General features: G+C 43.5%; 1 protein-coding gene across 3 annotated transcripts in view; it reads left to right on the top strand.

Annotated features, from left to right (window-relative positions):
* Window positions 1–24701, top strand: part of LOC126183412 (zinc finger protein 277) — a 141478-nt gene that overhangs the window by 76699 nt on the left and 40078 nt on the right. For all 3 annotated transcript variants that reach the window (XR_007536748.1, XM_049925361.1, XM_049925362.1), the window contains exon 7: window positions 9051–9202. Coding sequence is in view for 2 of the 3 variants with exons in the window: in XM_049925361.1 (XP_049781318.1) it covers window positions 9051–9202 (152 nt within the window). In the remaining variant the exon portion in view is untranslated. The remainder of the gene's footprint in view (window positions 1–9050; window positions 9203–24701) is intronic.

Below are 24701 nucleotides of genomic sequence, written 5' to 3'. Positions count from 1 at the left end.
GATTACCCTACGGCACTTGTCTTCCATAATTTCGCTGCAAGCTTGAAGAATAAGTCTTCTGAGCTCCATTAAATCATGTGCACGTTTCGGTAAATTTTTTTTTTCCTTTAGGCACCCCCCAAAGAAAAAAGTCACATGGATTGAGGTCTGGACTATTGGGAGGCCAATTTTGTCCGTCATTGAAGCGACCTGGAAACCTGAGTGAAATGATCCGCATGTCGAAATGCTCATGTAAAAACTCCAACACAGTGTTTGCAGTATGTGGCCTTGCTCCATCTTGCATGAACCACTGCGTGTTGAAGGGCAAGGCAGTAGCAAGAAGCTGTGGAATGAAGCTATTGCAAAGCATGCTCAAATAACGCTCACTGTTCACAGTTTCTTCAAAGAAAAATGGTCCATTAAGTCCGTGATTGGAAATTGCTGCCCGCGCTGTAATCCTCGGAGCATAATGCTGTCGTTCATGAAGCACTTGTGGGTTTTCAGTGGCCCAAAAGAGTACATTTTGTTTGTTAACCACAACGTCTAAATGAAAATGCGCCTCGTCTGAAAACCAAACGTTGTTGAGAGTTTCTTCCCTATCCTGCGCCCACTGAGCAAACAGTAGTCTCTGCTGCTTGTGTTCTTCAGTGAGCTTCTGTGCACAGGTTATCTTGTATGGGTACATATGGAGGTCACTTTTAAGAATGCGTTGAACTGAGCGTCTGGATATTCCCAGTCGCACTGCTGCCTTTCTACATGATTTCCCGGGGACTTCTCTGTACGGCAACTCGTACCGCTTCAATATTCTCCGGTGAACAAACAGGCTTAGGCCGAGGTCGCTTCGCTTCCAATACTGTTCCGTCCTGTACAAATTTATCGTACAACCTGTGGATGGTCTTCTTGCAAGGGACCCATCGTGTGTTAAACTATTGTTGAAAACGCCTCTGAATCACAACAAGGCTTTTTGTTTCATGAAAAAGTAACACAATTGCCGATCGTTGCTGTGTCGTCAGTCTTCCATTGTCAGCCATTGCTGCTTACTAGTCTCCTAGCAGTAGTATCATGAAATACACATCATTTCGTAACTCATTTGTTTTTCCAAGCTCTGCTGGTACTGCTGTAGAGGTCCCAGCGGGATATCTAATGTGCATCGTAAATTGTGAAAGAAACAATTGGTAATACATTTCGTGCACCACCCTGTATGTAACTTGATGTAGCTCTTACATATTACGTAGCATAAATCAAGAGATCGCACTGACAGGAAACTTTTCATTGAATTTAGTTGATGAAATTTAAAAGGCTGAACAGACTTTCATGGAACATAGCTAAGAACCATCCTTACAACACCAGTTTCCAATTTTCTTTTTTTTAAAGATACATACACACTTTAAACTTATAAGACTTCTCTTATTGCATCGGGGGTTAAAAAGACCCTAATGTGTTACATGAGGTGATAAAAACTGACGATGACTTAGGTACATAGACTCCATTCAGCTCAAGGAAATTGATGTGAAGGCTCAGTGACTGAAATTTAAATGCATTTGGAGTATGTAAATATTTCCATAGCCTGTCCAGCAGCAAGGACGGAGCAGCAGTTACCTACGTGTCAGCATACATCTCCTAGGTTAAATTTACATTTCCTTTGTCCGGAAATTTGATTTCTAAATTGCTCTAAAAGACTGTAGAGACGTCTTGTTTGCTAAGTATTTGGATACTTTGAGAAACCTCGATATTAGAAGAAAACAGGATCCCACCACTGTATCAGCCAAGATCAGCTCTGTCTACTCTTTGCATTGTTCTTTCTTAATAAACTTGCTATCAGTGCTCAGTATTAAATTACACCTTTCATTGGCAAACAAGGAATTCACTACACCATTCTGGTGGTTTTTTCCCCCTTCCTTCCAACTGAATGGTTTAAGGGATTGTCTATTAGAACAGATGGGATAATATGATGTTTTTGCTAACATCTAGATTTACTTGGATAGTACAGCCAAGCAATTTTTGAAATCAGTGAGGACAAGCTCAGTAGTTAGGAGAAATTTCATATGAAAATTAAAATTCTGGTGACATCCAGCAGAGTGTCTGTTTTGTGACAAAATAATTGGAAGCATAAAAGCCCAACGCCAAGGGCAAACTACACAGTGTGTTTTGACAGTGGTAAATCTGAATATGATAGAACTCATTATATTTTCATAACTAAGAAAAGATGTAGCAGAAAGAATGTGTCAGTGTGTCAAGCACTCTTCGTGAAGATGTCATCACAACAGATGACTTTTCATCCATAATTAGGCTGAGGTAAGATGGGAAGTATGAGTTTCTGCTGGCTGTGGGTGTTGATCCCAGGCTGCAGGGGATTGCAGTGATAATTCAAGCAGTGTTGCATTCATTTTTAGCACAAATTTTGACTACAGACCAAGTCATCCTTAAAGAATTCATTTTGTTACCTCTAATTTATCTTGCAAATGTTAACAAGCTTCTCAGCAAACACTACCAATTCAGACACCACAAAGAACATCTGATAGTTGGAGAATGGAGGAAGACATGCAGGTATGTTTTCACTGTGGACAACCTGCAAACCCTAGTGTTGAGAAGAGAATAGAGTTAGACATGTATTTTACCACAAGATGTTATCAATTATGGCAATTCCACCCATACCAGTTGAATACTGGCAATCTGCGTGATGATGCCCTATTGCTGTACAGCACAGCCATTTTGTATCATGTACAAATATTTCAGCTGTTCACTCCAAAAAATCTTGAAAACTAAACAAGGCAATTATGTACAGAGGTGAAACTGCCATATATGTTAATGCTTCATGAGAGTTGCCTAAATGGTGATGTCATGTTGACATTATCATCGAACGCCATTCTGTCAAAGTCCTAGAAGACTTGGGGACTCTATTTTTCACAAACAGATTCTGTATTTGCAGTATGAAGGTGGCTAAGCTATGTCCAGCCAGCTAGATCCGGTATCTTGATGATAATTACCAATGACCAAACACCGCCATTCATATTTTCCTTTTTGTCAGATTGCAGCCCAAGTGCTATCCTTGGCTGGTGTACTTTATAGGCATCACAGCTGAGTGGCGCTCCAGACTAAGGAAATAACTGCAACATTTTTATGTAACCGAGATTTTGTTCACCATCAGAAACATCAAATGTTGATAAAGTTATTTCCACTCATTAGTACAAATGCTCAGTTAAACAGTAAGGCTCAAGGAAATTGTAAGGAAGGTACTCAAGCCACAGAATGAGCGCTACATGCCAGTGACAGTAATTACCACTACAAGTGATCAAGGAGAACTTAGAGTTGTCAACTACTGTGAAGTATGTTTCCACGATGTAATTTCAGGCTAACAAATGGGAGACCTAGACAAACCAGGCTTATCATCACCTGATATTTTGTACAAATTCAAAGGTACACCATTTGGTCTATTCTCTAGTAATTATTGAATGCATGCAGTGTCCACCGAAGGCAGCACAGGAACAATACCCAGATATAAAATGAATATGAAGTTTTTTGTAACACAGATAGAGTGTCTCATCTGATGGGAGGTAGTTGGAAACATAGTAATTGAAAACAAGTCACTTACTGAATATTGAAAGAACAATAATAATATCTCATGACCTGAACATGTCACAGTAAATGTTCCAAAATTCAATGTCCGTACACTAAGTATACCACAATGAATATCTGGAAGGGATGTGCAAAAGGTTGAGTTCGACATATAGCTGATGAAAAACAAAGACAAATTTTACTAAGTCCAATTGCTAAGTTGGACTGCTACAGAGACAATGGTGGTATGTAACTGATGACTTGTTTATCCTTGCCTTGTGGGTCAAGACAATACTGATGAGCATTATCTAAACTATTTCATAAATACCAAAGTGACTTGTGTTGATCAGAGTCAGACTAAACCTGGGGATCCTGAACTGGGGACTGGTAAGTGCTGCCATTGCTCTGTCACATTAAGCTGTGGGCATGCTTCAGTGACCACTCTATGGTGCAATGATGGAATTTAGTGTGTGACAGGGAATGGGGATCTTGGCTTGACTACTTGGATCACAAAAACAGTAAAAATCTCTATTAAAAAAAAAAACCCTCAATCTCAAGGTATGCTGTGCACTTAAGAGGTGCATGGCTGTTTAGGTGAAACAGTCATTAGCGGGCAACCTCTGAGGGACAGCCACACCTCAGTTGTATAAGGCTTACCTAGGCACACGGGGCTCTGTCTGGGTAGGCTCTTTTTTCCTTAGCTGCTCATGGGACCAAGATGGACCCTCCAAAATTTTCTCATCTGCCTCCCAGCAGAATGGGTGGGCCACTGGTTGGTATCAACACCCAGTGTAACAAGAGGACTCATGTAGCCAGTCCTCCAGACTCAGAAATTTTTCAGAGTTCTAGTGTATAAAGTGACAGAACAAATGCTGCTAGTCAGAATTTGTTTTTAATAGTTAAATGTTAAAAGGGTAACTTTGAGTAAGTTTCACTGTTCTACATCCAAGAAATTTTAGAGGGCATTGCTGGAATTTCAAAATCTGTCAAACAGTTGTGTAATGGGACACTGCTGGTTGAAACTTATAGTTCTCAACAATCTACGACCCTTCAGGAAGCCAGACGCCTTGGGGAATATGCCATCAAATCAGAGCTACACAACACATTTAACTACAGCGAAAGTGTTGTGTCATGCAGAGATGTTATAGATATTCCCAAAGAAGAATTGAAAGATGAATGGGCTCCAGAAGGTATTGTTGATGTGCAAAGTGTTGTGAAAAGGGTGGATGGGGATCTGGTGAAATAAAACTCTGTTATCCTTACCTTCAATAGCATGAAACTCGCAGAGCATATCGAGACAGCTTTTCTTCACTTAAGTGCCCTGTGCTTGTGTTTACTTACAAGAAACACATTTTAAAGCCTCTGAAGCCCCTGTGCTATAGGACTATACTCTCCTCCACAAGGATGACCTAACTGGGGGAAAAGCCCAGAGGGTTTGCTATGTTTAATAGTAATGCACATCGCTCCTCCACTCTCTCCTGACCAAAGCTACTAGGAAAACCACTGTAGTCTTACACTTACTTATGATAGTCTCTAGTAGTTTTACAGTTGTACTCTTGATGTAACTGATGAGGCATTACGGAGTTCCAAAATTGACTGTTCTGCAACTTCATGTACCATGATAAATGCACCAACACTTCATCAGTAAAAAAGAGCATTTTAGATTTAATATCTCCATCATGTGCAGAATGTTATAGCCAGTTGCTGCACTGACATCAAGCAAAGTATCTGAAATGAAATGGTTGAACAGTTAATTGATGCACTACTGTTACTTTGTAAGGTTTCAGTTTGAGTTTGTGCACAACTGTTATGAGCAGATGCTTAGTAACAAACTAGTCTGAAATGCTGCTTTCTAAGGCCACTCAGAACTCATTTATCCTTAGTTAAAAATGATATACCACCTACCACACTGTTCAGGCAACAGGCTGGAGCATCATTTGGTGATTTAAATCTGTCTCTGGAGGTATTGCTTCCCTCAAAATGCTGGAAAGGGTGCTTGCTTATTATATGAATCACCCTGTTTACCTGCAATTTATTTCACAATGTCTGTGTTTCTCGGGCTGTTTTGTGTTGGACGTGGCCCCATAGACTTTGAACATTCCACAGGGTATATGATCAACTTGATGCTGTCCAGTATACCCATATTATATCATGATCCCATCTGTATGACTACTATATCCTGAGGAATTAATCTGTTTCCTGGAGGGTAAGTATCCAGTATGCACACAAATAATGGTACAGGAGTGATTTACAGAACAGAATGAAATTTCTCTTCCTAAGTGGCTTCATTTTTGCATCAGAGCTCTGACTCATTGAAAATCCACTGCTTGACAACTGCTAAGGCACAAAGACATTGTTGGACAGGAATAATCACGATCAGTGATGGATGACATGAAACACAGTACACATAATAGAGGTAGAGTGGTATATGTATAACAAAAAAAAAAAAAAAAAATGGTACAGGTTTCACCACATGGGAAAGTAGAACAACAGACATAAATAACGTTCATATTCAGCGCAGGTCATACTCCCAAAATAAAGGTTGATATCTGACTCTGAGTAAGGAATATGCTCTCCTGGGGGCACTAATGCACATTTTGCCGTTATTATTAATGTTGGCTACCAAACAGTCGAGGAGTCCTTGACATATATTGTCCCACTCCTCTCTCAAGGTAGTTTTCAGTTATTTCACAGTTCAGGGAGAGGGCGTTCATTAAGAAACTCGTCTGTCAAGAGTATCTCAGGCACGCTGCATAGGGTTTAGGTCTGGGAAGTATGCAGGCCATTCCACAGATTCAGTATCTTCATTTTTCAGTCTGTCTGACACCTCGCCTTCATCCATAAATAGAAAGTCTGGGCCAACTGCATCCCTTAATGGACAGAAATGATCCAAAATAATCCCTCTGCAGTACCATTATACTGTAATGGGACCTTACGCAATGGTGTTCTGTCATTGTGCATAAATATCTCTCTCTCTCTCTCTCTCTCTCTCTCTCTCTCTCTTCCTCTTCCTCTTCCTCCCCCCCTCCCCCCCCCCTCCTCACCACACCAACTGGCAGCCAGAATCACTTGCCACAGTAAAACAGGATTTGTCACGGAATATCATTCTGGACCACTGTTGCTGACCCCAACGAACTTTCTCTCTACACCATGGAACTCTTTCTTGACAGTGGCATGGTCTTGGTAGACAGGTTTGTACCAATAATGGTTGCAAGATCTGCAGCAATCTGTGCAGGATTGAGATGTCTGTTCCTTTTCACCACTAGGGCTAAGTATGAATCCTCTTGCGGTGTGGTGGTCCACTACAACCAGTGGGCATGCTTTTGCATAGCATTTCCACCTTCAGCGACATTTTTTAATCACGAGATGACACTTTTGGACACACCCATTACTGTGGCCACAATAGTGACACTTTGAACAGCTTCAAGTTGTCCAGTTGCTCGTCCATGATTGTAAGAAGTTGAGTAATTTCTTGCAGCTATCTTGCTGTACCACACAGAATGTCACACTAATCATTTCCACAACAACAACACACTGCATGATCTGTTTAATGCATACAGAGCATTCATGTACTGGCCTCACTGCAGTTGACATGTCCCGCCATCTACATTACCTTTTACTATCATTGGTCAGTTGTTTTGTAGGAATTGGCAGGTGTTCTTTAGCAAGTGCCAATTGTTCCTCAGCAGTTGTCATGCACTGTGTATGGTCAGAGACAAAATAAACCATGCAAGAAATGTGGTCTGTCATGACCCTTGGAAAGTCAAACTAACCACATAAGAGGAAACGGTAGAAAATAAGATGTTTGAATGCAGATTATCAATGGAGCCCTTGGACAAGAAATTCAGTGGAAAGGGAATTGCATGCTGTGCACTTCTGAAAACCAAAATGTCTTGATAATAGTGAAATATCTTCATAATACTTTGAACTATTCGTTCTACTAGTTTCATGTTTTGTACAGCTTAAACAAATTAACTCAGTAACACAAAAAACTGCCATAGGTGGAATTCAAATTGAGTCCAGTTGTCACAGGATTACTTTCCTGCCTACAGAGATTTCTTACTGCTGTTCTGCTCTTGCCTCTCCCTCACAACATGAACTTCCATTTCATATGTCTGCAATCCTACAAATGCTGTGGCACAGTTTTTTTGCATTTTTAGAGGATGTGTTCCTAAGCTTTGGGTCGAGAAAGTGTTAATCCTTCGATTACACTCACAGTCACAGGTGTTCTTTTATTAGCAGTATTGTACACCCTGCATAACATGACAGGTGCTTCAAATTTCATCTCCAGTCATTTCTTGTGCTGTGCTGTCAAGTGTACATGTTCACCCCTATGGATCTAGATTTTTGCCTTTGTGGTTGTGATGAATAGGTGGTCTCTTCTGTGTTGATTGTATGTGCTCTGGAGCCTGTAATTCACTGCCTCTTTCTGAATGGGCTCCAAAGCTTTGCTGCTGTTCAGAAAACCAGGATTCTCAACATGTGCAGCGGGGGCACGTTTAGTAGATATCACTTGCTAATGACGTAGGAGGCAGATCAGTATAAAATGCTGTGCAGGGTTAGTCCTGACCACAGTTGACATACTTCAAATATTGTCCCCTCTGTAACGTGAGGATAGTGAAAACCAAAGCCACCAAATCATGGTGCCAACGAAAGTCATATGCAGCTTCTGCTTGCTGAAAACATGATTTATTGTACTTTACTTTGTGCCTTACATTTTATTACTGATCTGAAAGTGTATGGAAATGAATCATTGATAGTGGTAAAACTGAAAAAAAGAAAGAGAATGGAAGCATTTGAGATGTGGTGCTATAGAAGGATGTAGAAAATTAGGTGAACTGATAAAGTAAGAAATGAGGTGGTTCTCTGTAGGACTGGTGAGGAGAGGAACATGTGGAAAACATTGCCAAGAAGAAAGGACATAAAAGTGTTAAGACATCAAGAATAACTTCACTGGTATTTGAGGGAGCTTTAGGGCCTAAAAACTGAAGGGGAAGGCAGAGATTGCAATATATCCAACAAATAATTGAGGATATTGGGTGCAAATGTCACTCCGAGGTGAGGTTGGCACGGGAGAGGAATTCATGGTGAGTCACATAAAACCAGTCCAAAAGGCTGATGACCAAAAAGAGTGGTCTGTTTTTATGTATATAATTCTATTTTGTTCCCAATTTTCCACAAATTTATCTGTGACAGTGATATTATTTCCGTCTTACAGTTTGTTAAAACACTGTCTGTATCACTTTATAGTGCTCTAGTAGACCCAATAACATTATTTGCCATGGAGAATAATTAAAAATTTAATATTGCAGTCCCTACACAAAATAATATGGTGTCGCTCAAAAAACTATTATGTAGTCTTGTTAATATTGCTACCAACACCTCAGTTTCTTATATTTTCAGTTCCATTGTGCATTTTGTCAAAATACCTTAATGATTGTAATATTTGTAGTATACTGTTGTTTGTTTCACGAAGCTGATCTAGAATTGCTAACTGAAAATCTCTCTTATTTTAGGTAAAACTTGTCAACTACATCAGACATCAGATGTATGCCCTAATATGTATGAAGTGCCATAAACTCTTTCAAGATCGTGGAGATCTGTTAAACCATATGACCAAAGAAAGACATTTTATGCTTCCAAGGAAAGAAGTGTGGAACCAACCAGAGTGAGTATGCATTCTGAACACAGCTTGTCAATAAAATCTGCAGTTTGGTGAACTTCGCACCAAACTTTAACTAGCTCATAACACCATAGTGCCATAAAGTGCTGATTCTTCTGTTAAACGCAATAGAGCTTTACAGAGTGAAGGATTCATTCTGAAAACAATTCCCTAGGCTGTAGCTAATTCATTGATCTGCAGTGTTATTTATTCCAGGAGTGCTAGCCACAACAGTTATGCCCCCCTCTCCCTACCCCTCCCCCTGGGTCTCTCAACTCTTTTGTAATCCTTTTCCATGCTGCATATCTATCCTCCTACTATTCTTTCTCCCCTCCCTTGGGGACCATGTCTTGCATATGGTAAGGAAATGGAAACTTGTGAAAGTATTGGAAGACTTAGGTGGATTTTATTTTTGTCTTTCTCTCCTTTCTTGTTCTGACTTCTGTCCTCCTTCCAGTTCAGCATTTGAGATCTCCTTCTTTGTCTTTCTTTCTCCCGGTGCATGCCTGAAGGCACGATGCATAAAGGATGTGGTAATGCATGACTCCCAGCACCCAGGTTGACAAGTAGGGCTTGTGCTTACTCTCTGGTAAAGGCTAGGCCCAGGGAGTGACGATTGCCTGAGCTGTTACCTACCCAATAACCAACTGGTTGCCCTGTCTGGAATTCAAGAGGTGTGAACAGTCACCTAAGGCAGGTGTTCTCCCCTCTGTGGGGGCCCCCAGAAGGAAGAAGTGCATGATTGGAGATGTTGGCAATTGTGGGGGATTCGCCTGCGATGATTACATCGGCTCCCTCTATGTGACCTTCATCTAATAAACAGAAATGGAGTTAGGCCAAAGAAACAAAGAATCTTCCAGTTGCAACTCACTGCCTCATGGTGTCACAAACGGAAGGTGGTCAGAACTTTCCTACAGTGAACCCGTACATCATTTGGAAAGGTGTGGATACAATTGCAGGCCCACTAAAATCCTGCACTTTCTTGTGTAATGGAACTTAGCTTCTAGAGACAAATAGTGCCTTTCAAGCCCAAAACTGCTTAAAGCTACACTCTTCATGGGGACCCTGTTCGTGTGTAGGCTCATCGAACACTGAATTCTTCAAGTGGTGTCATATACAATCAGCTGCTTGATGAAATGACGGAGGGAGATAGACAATATTATGTCTCTGATCAAGGCATAACCACTATCCATTGGGTTATGAAGAGGGCTGATGCAGAATTTGTGCTTACCTGCATCCTTTGCTTAATGTCTGATTGAGTAGAGCTCCTATCAAAGATTAAGGCAGTCTATGAAGTTATCATTGCCAGACTGCACATACCGAACCCAATGTAGTGTTATAACAATACTTGCATGTTCTGGTAAAACGCAGACAAATGTGTAACATGTGGCAAGGGTGTTCACGAGGAAGATTGCCCACCTCCTCCTCTTCGCCACTGCATCAACTGCACTGGAAACTCTGCTGCTTCATCCTGCGAATGCCCTGCATACCTCAATGAGTGATCTGTTCAGGAGATTTGAATGAAAGAAAAGGTATTCCTAAGTGTTGCTCGCAAAATTTTAGCTTTCTAAAAGCCTTGTGTACCAGTATCCAGCAGTTACAGTACCATTGCTGCAACATCATGACCCATGAAAGATACTGCCACACAGACCTGCAACCTCCTGTTCAGTGCTATGGTTGTGAAATCTTCTAGTGATAAAGGTGACGTCCTGACCTCTGCCCACTATAGTTTCTCAACACCAAAAAACCTTCACCCACACTGGTGAAGTTACTTGTGCACAATCAGAAGAATGAAAATTTAAAAGGGAATACTCCTGAGATGACTTTTTGCCCACCTCAAGTCAGCAAACATCTGGGTCCAGATCTGACAAATATAAAGGTTCTAAGAAGTCAAACAAAGAGAAATGTTATTCCCCTTCTCTACATCAGAGGTCCTCTACTGCAGTGACTCCACACAACACCTCTGTCCTGTCGACCTCCATTTCACCATTGCAAATCACCACCTGATTCTCCACCCTGGAGTCAGCTGAGTGATGTTGGAGGTTACTGGTATCTCTGAAGAAATAATGGAACAGGATGCTCCAGCCTCAGAACCCTGTAGTAGTACGCAACCAAAATCTGGCACTGGGCATCCACCAAAGTAATTGCCCCTTACAAGATCTACATCTACATCTACATTTATACTCCGCAAGCCACCCAACAGTGTGCGGCGGAGGGCACTTACGTGCCACTGTCATTACCTCCCTTTTCTGTTCCAGTCACGTATGGTTCGCGGGAAGAACGACTGACTGAAAGCCTCCGTGCGCGCTCGAATCTCTCTAATTTTGCATTCGTGATCTCCTTGGGTGGTATAAGGAGGGGGAAGCAATATATTCGATACCTCTTCCAGAAATGCACCCTCTCGAAACCTGGCGAGCAAGCTACACCGTGATGCAGAGCGCCTCTCTTGCAGAGTCTGCCACTTGAGTTTGTTAAACATATCCGTAATGCTATCACGGTTACCAAATAACCCTGTGACGAAACGCACCGCTCTTCTTTGGATCCTCTCTATCTCTTCCGTCAACCCAATCTGGTACAGATCCCACACTGATGAGCAATACTCAAGTATAGGTCGAACGAGTGTTTTGTAAGCCACCTCCTTTGTTGATGGACTACATTTTCTAAGGACTCTCCCAATGAATCTCAATCTGGTACCCGCCTTACCAACAATTAATTTTATATGATCATCCCACTTCAAATCATTCCGCACGCATACTCCCAGATATTTTACAGAAGTAACTGCTACCAGTGTTTGTTCCGCTATCATGTAATCATACAATAAAGGATCCTTCTTTCTATGTATTCGTAATACATTACATTTGTCTATGTCAAGGGTCAGTTGCCACTCCCTGCACCAAGTGCCTATCCACTGCAGATCTTCCTGCATTTCACTACAATTTTCTAATGCTGCAACTTCTCTGTATACTACAACATCATGCACGAAAAGCTGCATGAAACTTCCGACACTATCTACTAGGTCATTTATATATATTGTGAAAAGTAATGGTCCCATAACACTCCCCTGTGGCACGCCAGAGGTTACTTTAACGTCTGTAGGCGTCTCTCCATTGATAACAAGATGCTGTGTTCTGTTTGTTAAAAATTCTTCAATCCAGCCACACAGCTGGTCTGATATTCTGTAGGCTCTTACTTTGTTTATCAGGCGATAGTGCGGAACTGTATCGAACGCCTTCCGGAAGTCAAGGAAAATAGCATCTACCTGGGAGCCTGTATCTAATATTTTCTGGGTCTCATGAACAAATAAAGTGAGTTGGGTCTCACACGGTCGCTGTTTCCGGAATCCATGTTGATTCTGTTGTGGATTGGCAAGAGAGCCAACCCGGTTTTGATAGGAAGCCGAAAGGCACGTGTTTTAGCTCACGCAGGCTGGCGTGAGGTCTGGAACAGGACAAGGAAATTAGACTAGCAAAGAAACGTACATAGCTGCTGGAATACTTAACTTTAATCCATAAATGGTGAACATCGCTCTTGACGGTACATGTTTTACAGCATCGATAGTAACTGGTAATGGCGCCTTGCTAGGTCGTAGCAAATGACGTAGCTGAAGGCTATGCTAACTATCGTCTCGGCAAATGAGAGCGTATTTTGTCAGTGAACCATCACTAGCAAAGTTGGCTGTACCACTGGGGCAAGTGCTAGGAAGTCTCTCTAGACCTGCCGTGTGGCGGCGCTCGGTCTACAATCACTGATAGTGGCGACACGCGTGTCCGACGTATACTAACGGACCGCGGCCGATTTAAAGGCTACCACCTAGCAAGTGTGGTGTCTGGCGGTGACACCACAGATTCCTACAGAGCAGATACTGGGTTTCCAAAAACAACATGATACTCGAGCAAAAAACATGTTCTAAAATTCTACAACAGATCGATGTCAGAGATATAGGTCTATAGTTTTGCGCATCTGCTCAACGACCCTTCTTGAAGACTGGGACTACCTGTGCTCTTTTGCAATCATTTGGAACCTTACGCTCCTCTAGAGACTTGCGGTACACGGCTGTTAGAAGCGGGGCAAGTTCTTTCGCGTACTCTGTGTAGAATCGATTTGGTATCCCGTCAGGTCCAGTGGACTTTCCTCTGTTGAGTGATTCCAGTTGCTTTTCTATTCCTTGGACACTTATTTCGATGTCAGCCATTTTTTCATTTGTGCGAGGATTTAGAGAAGGAACTGCAGTGCGGTCATCCTCTGTGAAACAGCTTTGGAAAAAAGTGTGCAGTATTTCAGCTTCACGCGTGTCATCCTCTGTTTCAATGCCATCATCATCCCGGAGTGTCTGGATATGCTGTTTCGAGCCACTTACTGATTTAACGCAACACCAGAACTTCCTAGTATTTTCTGTCAAGTCGGTACATAGAATTTTATTTTCAAATTCACTGAACGCTTCACGCATAGCCCTCCTTACGCTAACTTTGACATCGTTTAGCTTCTGTTTGTGCGAGAGGTTTTGGCTGCGTTTAAACTTGCAGTGAAGCCCTCTTTGCTTTCGCAGTAGTTTCCTAACTTTGTTGTTGAACCATGGTGGGTTTTTCCCGTCCCTCACAGTTTTACTCGGCACTTACCTGTCTAAAACGCATTTTACGATTGCCTTGAACTTTTTCCATAAACACCCAACACTGTCAGTGTCGGAACATGAAATTTTCGTTTTGATCTGTTAGGTAGTCTGAAATCTGCCTTCTATTACTCTTGCTAAACAGATAAACCTTCCGCCCTTTTTTTATATTCCTATTAACTTCCATATTCAGAGATGCTGCAACGGCCTTATGATCACTGATTCCCTGTTCTGCACTTACAGAGTCAAAAAGTTCCGGTCTGTTTGTTATCAGTAGGTCCAAGATGTTACCTCCACGAGTCGGTTCTCTGTTTAATTGCTCGAGGTAATTTTCGGATAGTGCACTCAGTATAATGTCACTCGATGCTCTGTCCCTACCACCTGTCCTAAACATCTCAGTGTCCCAGTCTATATCTGGTAAATTGAAATCTCCACCTAAGACTATAACATGCTGAGAAAATTTATGTGAAATGTATTCCAAATTTTCTCTCAGTTGTTCTGCCACTAATGCTGCTGAGTCGGGAGGTTAGTAAAAGGAGCCAATTATTAACCTAGCTCGGTTGTTGAGTGTAACCTCCACCCATAATAATTCACAGGAACTATCCACTTCCACTTCACTTCAGGATAAACTGCTACTAACAGCGACAAACACAGCACCACCGGTCGCATGCAATCTATCCTTTCTAAACACCGCCTGTGCCTTTGTAAAAATTTCGGCAGAATTTATCTCTGGCTTCAGCCAGCTTTCCGTACCTATAACAATTTCAGCTTCGGTGCTTTCTATCAGCACTTGAAGTTCCGGTACTTTACCAATGCAGCTTCGACAGTTTACAATTACAATACCGATTGCTGCTTGGTCCCCGCATGTCCTGACTTTGCCCCACACTCTTTGAGGCTGTTGCCCTTTCTGTACTTGCCCGAGGCCATCTAACCCAAAAAACCACCCAGTCCATGCCACACAACCCCTGCTACCCGTGTAGCCACTTGCTGCGTGTAGTGGACTCCTGACCAATCCAGCGGAACCCGAAACCCCACCACCCTATGGCACAAGTCGAGGAATCTGCAGTCCACATGGTCGCAGAACCGTCTCGGTCTCTGATTCAGACCCTCCACTCGGCTCTGTACCAAAGGTCCGCAGTCAGTACTGTCGACGATGCTGCAATTGGTGAGCTCTGCTTTCATCCCGCTAGCTAGACTGGCAGTCTTCACCAAATCAGATAACCGCCGGAAGCCAGAGAGGATTTCCTCCAATCCATAGCGACACACATCATTGGTGCCCCGACATGAGCGACCACCTGTACCATTCATCGCATCCGAAAGGACCCTTTCCACATCTGGAATGACTCCCCCCGGTATGCACACGGAGTGCACATTGGTTTTCTTCCCCTCTCTTGCTGCCATATCCCTAAGGGGCCCCATTACGTGCCTGACGTTGGAGCTCCCAACTACCAGTAAGCCCACCCTCTGCAACCGCCCGGATCTTGCAGACTGAGGGGCAACCTCTGGAACAGGACAAGCAGTCATTTCCGGCCGAAGATCAGTATCAGTCTGAGACAGCGCCTGAAACCGGTTCGTCAGACAAACTGGAGAGGCCTTCCGTTCAGCCCTCCGGAATGTCTTTCGCCCCCTGCCACACCTCGAGACGACCTCCCACTCTACCACAGGTGAGGGATCAGCCTCAATGTGGGCAGTATCCCGGGCAGCCACAGTTGTAGCCCAATCGGGGGATGCGTGGGACGAGCTGGCCATCCCCGACAAACCCCCATCCGGACCCCCACAGTGATGCCCATTGGCAACAGCCTCAAGCTGTGTGACTGAAGCCAACACTGCCTGAAGCTGGGAGCGAAGGGATGCCAACTCAGCCTGCAACCGAACACAGCAGTTGCAGTCCCTATCCATGCTAAAAACTGTTGTGCAAAGAACGTCTGAACTAATGTACAGAGAGCACAAACAAATCGACACAAAATTTAAACGGTTATTAAAATACAAGATTGCCTAGTATATGCAGTAATGCTGCTACTTGCACACTGCTGACACACTGCTCGGCGGCGGAAGGAGACTACACAATTTTACACTATTCAGGTACTAAAACGTGATGCTACAACTCTCAAATACTATAATATGCCCGAAATTTATGAATTAAACAATGCAAGTACCAAAAACACACAAAGAAATTAAGAATTAAACTATGTAACAAATAACTGAGCTAGGAGTATACGACTTTCTGCTGGCAGCTGGTCATCTAACGGCGGCAGGGAGCACACTGGCTGTGACCAACCGACACTGGTCGTTCAAAACAAAAACAGAAGACAGACGACTACGCGAATTTACACTATTGAGGTACTAAAACGCGATGCTACAACTCTCAAATACTATAATACGCCCGAAATTTATAAATTAAATGAATCATCTTATCATCTAATATGGCTGTTCTCCAATGGAACATTCATGGCATCAGATCATATAAGGCAGACTTATTGTGATCACAATGCCCAGTTGTTTTGTGCCTCCAAGAAACGAAATTACATCCTCAAGACCACTTTGACCTCATACACTTCACTCCAGTACCTTTCAACGTTCCTTCTGAGGAAGGAACTCCAGCTCGTGAAGGAGTCATGACGTTCATTTGGGATGTCCTCCATAGCCAAACCATTTCATTGAACACCCAGCCACAAGTGCTCTCTCTCTCTCTCTCTCTCTCTCTCTCTCTCTGTCTGTGTCTATTCCACACACACACACACACACACACACACACACACACACACACACACACACACTCTTTCTCGCACCTGGATCTCTTATTCTGTAATTCACAGATTGCCCACCTTCAAGAGTGGTCTGTCCTCTCAGATAAATACTTGAGCAACCATTTCCCAGGCGTAATTCATCTGCTAACTCATGTCCCATCTGTGTGCAAGACCAACTGACAGCTTTCTAAAGCTGACTGGAGGCTGTGCCCTTTACTGGGAACCTTTGATGAACAGTGTTTCCACAGCAGTGATGATCTGGTAAAGTACCTCTTTCCTACTGCAATGTGTCCCAGTCCCCTCGTGGACTAAGGAATGCTATGATGCAGTTCGCGCATGGAGACATGCTCTCCATGCCTTTGAGGGCCATCCCACAAAAGAGAACTGTATTCGTTATAAACAGTTGTGCACAAAATGTCATTGCATTATCAGAGTTAGCAGAAAAGCTAGTTGTATCTCTCTTACTAATTCTTTTAACCATTTTATTCCCTCTTCTGTTGTTTGGGGTAACATACACCAAATTTCTGTATACGAGTCACATCTCCCAGTTTCTGGTCTGACTGCAGTGAACAATGCCTCTGTTGATTCTATCAATATTTCTAACACCTCGGGTCGATACTCTGCATAGATCTTGAGCTCCGCCCATTACTGTCCACCTTCGTACCTCGGAAACAAGCGGAGGAGGCTTGGAGATACCTTTCCCCCTCTCAGAATCGTGAATGCTGCAGTACCGTTTTTACTATGAGAGAGCTGAAACATGCTCTCACCTCATCATGATCCTCCACTCCAGGATGGACGATATTCACATTCAGATGTTGCAGTACCTATCTCTTGGCACCGAGCACTTTCTCCTTCATACATATAATCGTGTCTGGACAGACGGCACATTTCCCAGACTTTGGCGTGAAGCCACTGTAATCCCCATACCCAAGCCTGGTAAGAACAAACATCTTCTGTCCAGCTACCACCCAATTTCCCTCACCAGCAGTGCCTGCAAGGTGATGGAACACATGATCAATGGTGGGCTGGTATGGTGGCTGGAGTCTTGGAATTTGCTAACAAATGCCCAGTATGGATTTTGTAAGCATCACTGCTGTTGATCATCTCGCCACCCTGTCAACCTATATTATGAACAATTTTCTGCAGAAATGCCAGACTGTAGCTGCGTTTTTTGATTTGGAGAAGGCCTAAGATACCTGCTGGAAGATGAGTATTCTCTGTACAATGCTGACATGGTGCTTCTAAGGGTGCCTGCCCCATTGTATTCAGCTGTTTTAAAAAGACCTGTTTCCAAGGCACATGTGGGTTCAGCTTTTACAAACACTTTCATTCGGAACAGAGTTCCTCAGGTCTCTTTGCTGAGCGTAGCTCTTTTTGCCATAGCAATTAACCCTATCATGGACTGTCTCCCACCAGGCACCTCAGGTTCTCTTTTTGTTGACAACTTTGCGATCTGCTGCAGCTATCAAATGGACCTGTTTGCATGAATGAATGATGACATCAGTGATATCTCAACTGCCGTACACATGGAACATCGACAACAGCTTCCACTTTTCCATTGAAAAAACTGTCAGTGTGAACTTCTGGCAGTGTAGGGAGTTTCTTCCACCATCCTCACATCTCAGTCCTGCAGATTTTCCATTTATTGAAACCCTGAAATTCTTGGGACTCACGCTCAATAGGAAACTCTGTTGGTCCTCACATATATTTTATCTGGTGGCATGCAGTATCCAATCTCTAAATATCATACTTGTTTTAGACAGTACTTCATGGGGCAGATCAGAAAATCCTCCTTCACTTACACCAATCCCTTGTCCAATCGAAAAATGGATTATGGGTGTCTCATTTACTCTGACAACTGAATGGTAGCTAGAGCTAGATGCATGAGACGTACCATTCAGAAATCATTAGGGAATTGAATATTCTGAGATTGTCAAGAGTGTGCTGAGAGTACTAAATTTCAGGCATTACCTCTCACCATGGACAATGCAGTGGCTGACAGCCTTTACTTACTGACCGAGAAAAGCGGTGTTTGTGTAGCCTTGTCAGTGCTAATAGATAAGCAACACTATGTAAAATAATTGCAGAAATCAATGTGAGATATACAATGAATGTGTCCATCCAAAGAGTGCAGCAAAATTTGGTACTGATGGGCTGTGGCAGCAAACGGCTGACATGAGTGCCTTTACTAACAGCATGAGATTGGCTGCAATACATCTCTTGGGCTTGTGACCATATTGTTTGGACTAAAAATGACTGGAAAACTGTGGCCTGGTCCCAATTTCCACTGGTAAGAGCTGATGGTAGGGTTTGAGTGTGGCACAGGCCCCATGAAGCTGTGGACCCAAGTTGTCAGCAAGGCACTGTGCAAGCTAGTGATGGCTCCATATTGGTGTGAGCCATGTTTACATGGAATGAACTGGGTTCTCTTGTCCAACTGAACTGATCATTGAATGGAAATGGGTATGTTTGGCTACTTGCAGACCATTTGCAGCCATTCATGGACTTCATGTTCCCAAAGAACAATGTCATGTAACCAGACAACAGTTGTTTGCGATTGGTTTGAAGAACATTCTGTAAAATTCAAGCAAATGATTTGGTCACCCAGATCGCCCCATATGAATCCCTCGGACATTTATGGGACATAATTGAGAGGTAAGTTCATGCACAAAAGCCCGTATGGTAACGCTTTCCCAATTATGGGTGGCTTTAGAGGCGGCCTGGCCCAGTATTTCTGCAGGGGCTTCCAGTAATTTGTGGAGTCCATGCGATGTTGAGTTGCTGCACTATGCCAGGCAAAAGGATGTCAGACATGTTGTTGGGAGATATCCCATGCCTTTTGTCACCTCAGTGTACAGGTTCTCACAGGAGAAATGGTCAATATTCAGGGCTATAACAGGAGTGATCATTCAAAGCAAAAAGCCTGGTAAATGTGGGCTCTAAAATGCATACTTTAAGAGCTATGAGCACGTGTTCATCTTGGTTACTGTGAAACATCTCTTCTAGTGTATACATGCTCATATCTATCTCTCTCTCTCTCTGCTGAAAGATGAGACCCAAGTGTGGGACCTTTTTTTACGGTCCCAGTTTACAGTGCCACAGTCAGATCCAAGTTCATTTTCCATTATGTAAGAGTATAAAGTTGCTTTCTACTTCTCAATGAAATCAAGTGTTACACTTACCAAGTTCCATAATGTTGCAAGGATACTGTGTCTGACCATTAAAACCCTCTAAGTCACAAAATATACCTGCCGACAACAGTTTTCTGGTCATAAACTTCTACTGTTTCAAGCAAGAAGGAATAAGTTGTCTTGTCAAGTGATTAGAGATTCCTGAAGGTGAAGTTTGATCCCGTTAATACTGTGTATATGTGAATAGTCTGTTCTTTATTTATTTTTATTTTTTTAAATTTTTTTTGGTCTGAATTTAAGGATGAAGACTTTGGTTGTATGGATTAATTGTAATGAGGTTGGTACCAATCCGCCTCCAACAGTAGATCCTGTTATACAATAGTGTTGTTAGGGCCTCAGTCTGCGACGCGTCAGTAGCATTTTTGAAATGAAATATTAATCATGTGTTAAGTTGTTAATTATGGCTACAAGTTCTCATTATCACATATTCACAGCCAAAGAAAAACTTAAAATTATTGAAGAAGTAGAGAACATTGGACACCACTCAGAAGAAGAAAGTATGATGTGATCGAGGATTGTATAAAAAAAATAAATAAATAAATAAATAAAAAGAAAAACGAAACTTTAAGAAACGAATGGTAGTCACCAGGCATTTCACAGCCAAGAAGTAAAGCATCTGGACTTCAAAAAAAGGTTCTGCAACTATGTAGATAAGAAGCAACAATATTGGTGCGCAGTGACCAGTGAAATGTGCCATCTTGAAGCATTGGCTTTAGCCAAAGAACTAGGCTCACCAGTTTCAAAGCTAGCCAGGACTGGCTCTCAAGATTTTGCAGTCAAAATACACTCCTGGAAATTGAAAAAAGAACACATTGACACCGGTGTGTCAGACCCACCATACTTGCTCCAGACACTGCGAGAGGGCTGTACAAGCAATGATCACACGCACGGCACAGCGGACACACCAGGAACCGCGGTGTTGGCCGTCGAATGGCGCTAGCTGCGCAGCATTTGTGCACCGCCGCCGTCAGTGTCAGCCAGTTTGCCGTGGCATACGGAGCTCCATCGCAGTCTTTAACACTGGTAGCATGCCGCGACAGCGTGGACGTGAACCGTATGTGCAGTTGACGGACTTTGAGCGAGGGCATATAGTGGGCGTGCGGGAGGCCGGGTGGACGTACCGCCGAATTGCTCAACACGTGGGGCGTGAGGTCTCCACAGTACATCGATGTTGTCGCCAGTGGTCGGCGGAAGGTGCACATGCCCGTCGACCTGGGACCGGACCGCAGCGACGCACGGATGCACGCCAAGACCGTAGGATCCTACGCAGTGCCGTAGGGGACCGCACCGCCACTTCCCAGCAAATTAGGGACACTGTTGCTCCTGGGGTATCGGCGAGGACCATTCGCAACCGTCTCCATGAAGCTGGGCTACGGTCCCGCACACCGTTAGGCCGTCTTCCACTCACGCCCCAACATCGTGCAGCCCGCCTCCAGTGGTGTCGCGACAGGCGTGAATGGAGGGGCGAATGGAGACGTGTCATCTTCAGCGATGAGAGTCGCTTCTGCCTTGGTGCCAATGATGGTTGTATGCGTGTTAGGCGCCGTGCAGGTGAGCGCCACAATCAGGACTGCATACGACCGAGGCACACAGGGCCAACACCGGCATCATGGTGTGGGGAGCGATCTCCTACACTGGCCGTACACCACTGGTGATCGTCGAGGGGACACTGAATAGTGCACGGTACATCCAAACCGTCATCGAACCCATCGTTCTACCATTCCTAGACTGGCAATGCACGTCCGCATGTATCCCGTGCCACCCAACGTGCTCTAGAAGGTGTAAGTCAACTACCCTGGCCAGCAAGATCTCCGGATCTGTCCCCCATTGAGCATGTTTGGGACTGGATGAAGCGTCGTCTCACGCGGTCTGCACGTCCAGCACGAACGCTGGTCCAACTGAGGCGCCAGGTGGAAATGGCATGGCAAGCCGTTCCACAGGACTACATCCAGCATCTCTACGATCGTCTCCATGGGAGAATAGCAGCCTGCATTGCTGCGAAAGGTGGATATACACTGTACTAGTGCCGACATTGTGCATGCTCTGTTGCCTGTGTCTATGTGCCTGTGGTTCTGTCAGTGTGATCATGTGATGTATCTGACCCCAGGAATGTGTCAATAAAGTTTCCCCTTCCTGGGACAATGAATTCACGGTGTTCTTATTTCAATTTCCAGGAGTGTAGATTATGTTTCTGGGGATAAATAACCATTGCTCAATGGCTTCCAGGCAATTATAAGGAGAAAGTAGTGAATTTTCATTGCTACTTGATAAATTTGTGCTGTTAACATTCCCACATATAACTGAAAATTGGTAACGTGTATCAAATGCTTCGGCTTATTGGGACAATTTTAGGAAAATATGGTTCATCTTTGAAGGAGGCCACATATACGATGCTCATGTGACCTATTTTTGAATACTGCTTGAGTGTTTGGGATCCATACAAGGTGGGTTGAGGGAGGACATAGAGGCAATTCAGAGGCAGGCTGCTAGATTTGTTACTGGTAGATTCAAACAACAATGTGTAAGTGGTATGGAGATACTACTTCAGGAACTCAAATAGGAATCCCTGGAGTGAAGTGACATTCTTTTTGAGAAACACTATTGAGAAAATTTAGAGAACCTCCATTTGTTGGTGACTGCTGAATGATTCTGCTGCCACTAACATACATTGCACGTAAGGACCATGAGGATAAGATACGAGAAATTAGGGCTTGTATGGAGGCATATAGACAGTCGTTTTTCCCTTGCTATATTTGTGAGTGGAACAGGATCAGAAATGACTAGTGGTGGGTGGATACCATCTGCTGTACACTGTATGGTGGCTTGTGGAGTATCTGTGTGGATGTAGATGTATATATAGATGTAGAAATGTCAGTCTATTTTTCTTTAAAATTAGAATGCGCAGATTATTCATGTGTTCGCTTTAATTGTCACCTGTGGAGAGTAGAATGAGATGTCAGGATGACAATGGATTTGTTTAATCTACATCTACATGGTTACTCTGCAATTCACACTTAAGTGCCTGGCAGAGGGTTCATCGAACCATTTTCGTACTACTTCTCTACCATTCCACTCTCGAATGGCGCGTAAGAAAAAGGAACACCTAAATCTTTCTGTTCGAGCTCTGATTTCTCTTATTTTATTATTGTGATCATTTCTCCCTACATAGGTGGGTGTCAACAAAATATTTACACATTCGGAAGAGAAAGTTGGTGATTGAACTTTCATAAATAGATCTCGCCGCAAAGCAAACTGCCGTTGTTTCAGTGACACTCTCACCCCTATTGCGCGAGAACATGAAACAAGCTGCCCTTCTTTACACTTTTTCAATGTTCTCCGTCAATCCTACCTGGTAAGGATCCCATACCGAGCAGCAATGTTCCAGCAGAGGACAGACAAGTGTAATGTAGGCTGTCTCTTTAGTGGGTTTGTCGCATCTTCTAAGTGTTCTGGCAACAAAGCGCAGTCTTCGTTTCGCCTTCCCCAGAGTATCTCACAGGGTGCACCCATCTGCATGTGGTGGCTCATGTTGGCACCAATGATGTGTGTCGCTATGGATCGGAGGAAATCCTCTCTGGCTTCCGGCGGTTATCTGATTTGGTGAAGACTGCCAGTCTCGCTAGCAGGATGAAAGCAGAGCTCATCATCTGCAGCATCGTCGACAGGACTGACTGCGGACCTTTGGTACAGAGCCGAGTGGAGGACCTGAATCAGAGGCTGAGACGGTTCTGCGACCATGTGGTCTGCATATTCCTTGACTTGCGCCATAGGGTGGTGGGGTTTCGGGTTCCGCTGGATAGGTCAGGAGTCCACTACACACAGCAGGCGGCTACACGGGTAGCAGGGGTTGTGTGGCATGGACTGGGCGGTTTTTTAGGTTAGATGGCCTCAGGCAAGTACAGAAAGGGCAACAGCCCCAAATGGTGCGGGGCAAAGTCAGGACATGCGGGGACCAAGCAGCAATCGGTGTTATAATTGTAAACTGTCGGAGCTGCATTGGTAAAGTACCGGAACTTCAAGTGCTGATAGAAAGCACCGAAGCTGAAATCGTTATAGGTACGGAAAGCTGGCTGAAGCCAGAGATAAATTCTGCCGAAATTTTTACAAAGGCACAGGCGGTGTTTAGAAAGGATAGATTGCATGCGACCGGTGGTGGCGTGTTTGTCGCTGTTAGTAGTAGTTTATCCTGTAGTGAAGTGGAAGTGGATAGTTCCTGTGAATTATTATGGGTGGAGGTTACACTCAACAACCGAGCTAGGTTAATAATTGGCTCCTTTTACTAACCTCCCAACTCAGCAGCATTAGTGGCAGAACAACTGTGAGAAAATCTGGAATACATTTCACATAAATTTTCTCTACATGTTATAGTCTTAGGTGGAGATTTCAATTTACCAGATATAGACTGGGACACTGAGATGTTTAGGACGGGTGGTAGGGACAGAGCATCAAGTGACATTATACTGAGTGCACTATCCGAAAATTACCTCGAGCAATTAAACAGAGAACCGACTCGTGGAGGTAACATCTTGGACCTACTGATAACAAACAGACCGGAACTTTTTGACTCTGTAAGTGCAGAACAGGGAATCAGTGATCATAAGGCCGTTGCAGCATCTCTGAATATGGAAGTTAATAGGAATATAAAAAAAGGGCGGAAGGTTTATCTGTTTAGCAAGAGTAATAGAAGGCAGATTTCAGACTATCTAACAGATCAAAATGAAAATTTCTGTTCTGACACTGACAATGTTGAGTGTTTATGGAAAAAGTTGAAGGCAATTGTAAAATGCATTTTAGACAGGTACGTGCCGAGTAAAACTGTGAGGGACAGGAAAAACCCACCGTGGTTCAACAACAAAGTTAGGAAACTACTGCGAAAGCAAAGAGAGCTTCACTGCAAGTTTAAACGCAACCAAAACCTCTCACACAAACAGAAGCTAAACGATGTCAAAGTTAGCGTAAGG

Source organism: Schistocerca cancellata, chromosome 4, assembly GCF_023864275.1.
Source record: "Schistocerca cancellata isolate TAMUIC-IGC-003103 chromosome 4, iqSchCanc2.1, whole genome shotgun sequence".
NCBI lineage: Eukaryota > Metazoa > Arthropoda > Insecta > Orthoptera > Acrididae > Schistocerca > Schistocerca cancellata.
The sequence above is the reverse complement of the archived record's forward strand: the minus strand, read 5'-3'. Positions and strand labels throughout refer to the sequence as shown.